This window comes from Narcine bancroftii, chromosome 9 (genome assembly GCF_036971445.1).
Source record: "Narcine bancroftii isolate sNarBan1 chromosome 9, sNarBan1.hap1, whole genome shotgun sequence".
In the NCBI taxonomy this organism is placed as follows: domain Eukaryota; kingdom Metazoa; phylum Chordata; class Chondrichthyes; order Torpediniformes; family Narcinidae; genus Narcine; species Narcine bancroftii.
In genome coordinates, this window is record NC_091477.1 from 105,312,242 (window position 1) to 105,318,241 (window position 6,000).

The 6,000-nt window shown below is 37.5% G+C and overlaps 1 protein-coding gene across 1 annotated transcript in view; it reads right to left on the reverse strand.

Moving 5' to 3' along the window:
* The window catches only part of prss56 (serine protease 56), a 40,583-nt gene extending 36,352 nt beyond the window's left edge, over window positions 1–4,231 (reverse strand). Inside the window, exons 1-2 of the mRNA XM_069899105.1 lie at window positions 4,141–4,231; window positions 1,343–1,501 (exon numbers count right to left, since the gene is read on the reverse strand). Coding sequence (XP_069755206.1) covers window positions 1,343–1,501; window positions 4,141–4,231 — 250 coding nt within the window. The remainder of the gene's footprint in view (window positions 1–1,342; window positions 1,502–4,140) is intronic.
* Window positions 4,232–6,000: the final 1,769 nt, after the last annotated feature.

A 6,000-nucleotide genomic window follows, 5' to 3' on the forward strand; every position in this document is an offset into this window, starting at 1 on the left:
ATCTAAAAATCTCCAGTGCACTAGATTATAATTTGATCATAAATATCATGTAGATATCTACTTTCAAATATGATGCGAGTCCACAATGGAGAAATTGCTCACCAGAGATTATTTGCTCACATCATAAACTTTCAGTTAAAAATGAGTGAAGCTAAAGGCTATTTTTGCTCAGAAAGGAAACTTTGGATGACAATTCTATAGTCAGCTCTCTTGCTCTGAATGATTTTTTTTACTGGCTATGTCAATCATGTACTAACCTGGTTTACATCAGACATTGTATTGTTATATGTGATAGGAGTCACCAATAATGTAGACAAGTTACCAGGAGTCTAGTATCTCAGGGTTGATTTCAGAGTCAATCAGTAAATGAAAATTCATTACATAAAGATGTGAATGATTTAAGGCTGTGGAAATAGTTGTCTTAAACCTGTACTATCTGACCTTGGGGATTGTGGGAACTGGAGTCTTTAAGCTGGTTACAACTGGAATGCATGTGCAGTTCAGGGATGGAGGCGAGAGTGGAGTAGTGGGCAGGATACCTAGGCTGAAACAAAATCCATGCATGCTTCAGTGTTTGCAAATGTCTGGGAAGCCTCAGCCACATCAAAGAGTGAGGTATACGTATCGTATTGCATCTCACACCTACCTAGCCGCGGTCTGTCCTCTGTAATCCAGGAGGCTTAGGGGTCAGCTACAGGTTGTGAGGCGTGGCTGGCATCAGGAGACTGAGTGATCAATTAAACTGTGACACTGAGACCACATTTTCTATTTAAGTGAGGCCTGCTACCCAAGATGTTAATGGAGTGCCTGAGAGCATACATAGTAAGTTGGGAAGAATCTCCCTGAGACTGTCATCACATTTACTCACAACTGCAACTTGCTCTCATGACAAGAACTCCTCTGACATTGTGACCTTCCTTCCCCTACCACTCTGAATCCTTTGCAATTGATTCCACACTGCTGCTGGAGATTCAGCTATTTTCAGTTCATGAGAGCTCAGTGACTCTTTGAAAGCTTCTTTAGCCTTGGAGGCATCACAGCCAATGTGCCTTTATCTAGTGTCAGTGTACAATCATTTCCAACATATTTCAATCAGTAGTTTCACTATCCAACTTGACTGTGTAAATCGGGCACAAATAAAACTGTAGTTGCTGAGCGTTGCTACTGGAGTCAGTTGAGATCAGTTCAGTAAAGATTGGGGTACTCATTTGCAATTTATGTCTTCAGCTGACTTTATAAAAATTGATTTCCTTTCATTCATAAAACTCCCAGGAGACTGGATCATAGTGTCTCCTGGCCCTACCAGAGAGGCCAAGTTTACAATGCCTGGGATATTACCTACCACACTCAGGTGTTTTGTTGTCACAGTTCTTGAACAGACACACTGGGCAGTGATTGCATTCTTTCCATTGGAGATTACGTTTCTTGAGCACTTCATCCACCATGAATAATGCATTCTTCAAGGCTGCTTCCAAAATTATTGTACCCTTTTTTGACAACTCTGCACGTAGAAAAATAAACATTTCACCTCAATCAATTCCATCCATTACTTAAAAAAAATTATGACTGGCTATGTCAAATCTACATTGACATAATTAGTTATAATGTGACAACTTCAAGAATAAAAAGTGTTTTGCGATATCCTGATGTTGTAAAGGACACAATAGAAATAAGTGTCCATGTCTTTCTTTATGGAGAATCACCACATTTTTTAAAAAACTGAAACCTAATGCTCCTAGAAAATCCCTCTTCACCATCAATCAAAACAGCTTCTAATTTTCAGTAATTAGAGCCATCATTGCCCATATGATCCTGAAGGTCCAGATTCTTGGACCTTTCATTTGTATTCCTCAAGGCCTGTCATTCGTATTTCCTGCTAAAGTACTTGAGAATTGGAGATATGTATTATTCCACATGAGATTGGAGTTTAGTTTTCATGGTGTGCTTCTTTTAAATAATGGAAACATAAAAAATAAGTTTTTAATCATTTCAAAGAATGCTTAAAGAAGTGCAACATTTTAATTGGGTTGATTTTCCATTCCACGTAGGATGATTCCCTTTAATTTTATTTGTTATTTTATTAAGGCCACGTGCAGCATTTTGAAAGACACTTCTTATTTTCAGTCCACTAATAACTGCATAAAGTAGCACTGATTCATCTTCATTTGTGATCCATAGGTTCTCAGTCCCTTTATCAAATCTCCATTCTTTTAGGGGGTCAATAATCTATTCTAACACAGTACCTGGATGTTCACCTGCTTCAAAAGTTTTGCCTTCCTTATTCGAAGAACGACAAGGCAGATGCTACTTGTCATCGTACCACCTTTGCTGTTGTCATGCACAAATGGCTGCTATTTACCTTATTACATAAATTGTAACATTAGGACAATCTGGAAGATTTATTGTATCTAACATTACTGACCTCCTATGATAAAAGAGAATAAACGTAAGCAATTATAAGCCTTATCTTCATGAGTTTTAACTTTCATGTTCTTGAGATCCTCTAGGTTTAATAAACAATGAAAGAAATTATAAGCCTTATCTTCATGAGTTTTAACTTTCATATTCTTGAGATCCTCTAGGTTTAATAAACAATGAAAGAAATTATAAGCCTTATCTTCATGAGTTTTAACTTTCATATTCTTGAGATCCTCCAGGTTTAATAAACAACGACCCCACTTTTGGGGGTACAGTATTTCATAAAACTTTCCATTTTAGTAGGTTGATCCATTCCCTGTCCTGAAATATTTCTACTCCGATAAGCATCCTCTACACAAAATCCTTGTTAACAGTTATCAGGGGTCTTGCACAAATTCTGAGAGTGCTGTCGACTTTCCCACACTTTCCATCTTAAACATCTATCCCTGGATTCAGCTTCCACCTCTATTCATTTCCAAGCATTTGCCTTTACTGAAGGACTCCCAATTCTCACTTTCTTCTTTTGGTAACACACGTCCTATAACTCTTCGGTGAAATTGGCTTTAAACTCTGACATAATAAAAAAACAAAACAATAAGGTCAAGCCACATCTATGGAGGGTGAAACAGAAAAAAATCAACCTGAAACATTTACCTTGTTTATTTTTCCATGAATTCTGCTGATCAGTTGAGCGCCCACCCCTACCATTTTGTATTTTTATTTCCGATTTCCAGCATCTGAATTTTTTCGTTCATTTCTAGACGACACAATCCATAACTTCCTCATCATTTTGAAAACCTTGAGAGGATTTCCTCTGCTGGGGTGAAAGAAACACAACTCTTCCTCCAGGATCACTTATCTCATGGCTAACTCTTGGTCTCCTTCTCATGTACTTTTAGCCTTTCTACAGATTTGACTGCATTGAAAATGTTCTACATCAGGTGGAGTGATCACGGTAAGGCATTTAGCACTAGTGGCTAAGAGGTGAATTTCAAGCTCGTGACCAAATTGGGACCAAATAGAAACTATTTTCACCTTGGATAGTGGTAACCAGAGGTTTATTATTTTCCTTCCCTTATTTTCATCTGAGTTTCATTCGTGATCACAAATGAACTGCACAACAGCATGTCTTCTTCGAACCGAAGGACTACTAATATATTTATCAACTTAATGGTCAAATTGCTAACATACACTGCACTAAATCAGAACTTTAAATAGCTTTACCCCAAAATAGTCAAAAATAACATACTTTTAGATGGTGATTATTCAACTGTCAAGAGTTTTACTTTTCCTTTCAACTCCCATGTCAACTTCTACATTTGGGTATCTACTTGAAATGCGGGTCTTTACAATGTGCTGCAGGTGGCTGCATATCTGATGTGATTTATTGTGAGAGGAAACACGTGTTTCTAAATACTGCAGTTGACACATCGATATGCAATGTTTATATCTGTGGGATGTGCATTTGCATACAGTAAGGGTGAGTGCTTTGAAATGTTAGCTATTTTGTGACATTTAAAGTAATAATTAACATGTACTGAATCTCTCACAATTTGTAAATGAGGACAGGAAGCAGTTGATGATATACATATTCATAAATTTCTGGAAAACATTGCATGCACAAATAATCATTGTGCAATTTTATATACACAAACTGTAAATGCATGGGTTAATTTAGGTCAGTGTGCTGGCATAGCATTAAATAATGAAGGATGATCTCACCTTCCAAAGCACTGGACGGCAATCGGTACACATCTCTGCTCAGTGGAACAGCCAAGCTAATATCCACAGCTAATAAGAAATACAATAGCATCCTGCTCTGTATCAAGTTTGATTCAAAACTCTTTTAGATTTCTTTTTATAGCAAGCTTTTGGGGAACAGGCTCCTTTCTGCTCAGAAGAAAGTCTTATTTTTGTTGCTGATGTTTCCTTTGGACTGGTTTAGATGACAGTGGGCAGTGCAGAGTTTTATACATATAGGCTGAGGGGGAGCAGGAGTTTCCCATGAATTACAGACAAACAGTTGAATTCATTACTGCAGTTTGTCGACCTGGCTGATTGTGGGGTGTCTGTCGGCCTCTGAATAGCTGCATTGTACTCTGAACATGGCCCAAACGGCAGCATCAAAGCTAAACTAATGATCAAAAGCCTGGGCGCTCACATTGATCATTTTCATGCTTTTGTTTTTCAGAATAAAATATTGTCAGTTTGGATCACTTTTGTTCAAGGGAATATTGTGTCAGAAAAAAAAATCATTAAGTATGCAAGCCTGATCCGAAACACACATATATAATTAATTACTAGAAGGGGTCAACTTCTTCAAAGAAGCATTTCAAATGAACACTAAAAACATTTTACAAATACATAACCACCAAGATTAAATAGAATGATTTACATGGAAGTAATCAAATAATTTGAAGAATTAATGTTGTGGTTTAATTTCTTTACCACTTTAACTTTTGGATGACAGATATATCTCAATCATTGAACATCTTTAAAGAACATCTTTAAGGAACATGCTTTTAACTTTATACAATTCATAAATATTTGCTAGTGTTTTAAAAGTGAATGAAATTCTACAAAATGATTTACTGCCTTGCAATATTTCAACCCTTTAAAATTCTTTTGCTAATTGAATGTAAACAGAAGCTCACATTTTTAAGTATTGTAAATAATGTTTCCATAAGCAAGTTAATAAATCTTCAAAGAAAACTGGTTGTGTCAAGTTCTATGGGCCTCACTGTTGCTTTATATTGCTCACTAGAGAGTGGATTAAACCCTAAAGGTACACAACAAAAACAGTGCATTAGACTATTGACAGCAGTTGTCCACTGATTTGTATGTTTGCTGTCAAGAGATAATATAATTATTTCTACACTGACTTGACATGCTCTCTATCCCTTGTGAAGCTCTGTGTCATTTTCAATCACAAAAACAGGTCTATGTAGATCAGCTGTTCTCCCATCGTCATGAGACATGTTCGCACTGGTCCCAAATTTCCTCAAAGCCAATTTGCTACATTTGCACTTATGTGAATGTAAAAATCTGCAGACACAAGAGCCTAAGAAATAGCAGCAGGAGTAGGCCATCACTCCCCTCCAGCTGCTCTGCCATTCAATAAAATCGTGGCTGATCTGGCCATGAACTAAACTACATGATTACTTTCTATGGATGCTGCATGACCTGATGAGTTTCTCCAGCACGCTTGCGTATTGCATTCAATTCCACCTACTCACCTTTTCCCCATGAACCTAATTCCCTGACTATGCAAAAATCTATCTAACTGTATTTCCTGTGGGAGCTTCTACTGCTTCTTGGAGTAGGGAATTCCACAGATTCACACTCTCTGGGAAAGACACATCCTCCTCATCTAAATCTACTCCCCTGAATCTTGAGGCTCTGTCCCTTAGTTCTATTATCAGCTGCCAGTGGAAACAACTTTCCTGCCTCTATCTTGTCTATCCCTTCCATAATTTGAAAAGATTCCCTCTCATTCTTCTGAATTCAAGCAGGTACAGATACCTCAACCTCTCCTCATAAGCTGGAATTCCCTCATCTCTGGAATCAACCTGGTGAACCTCC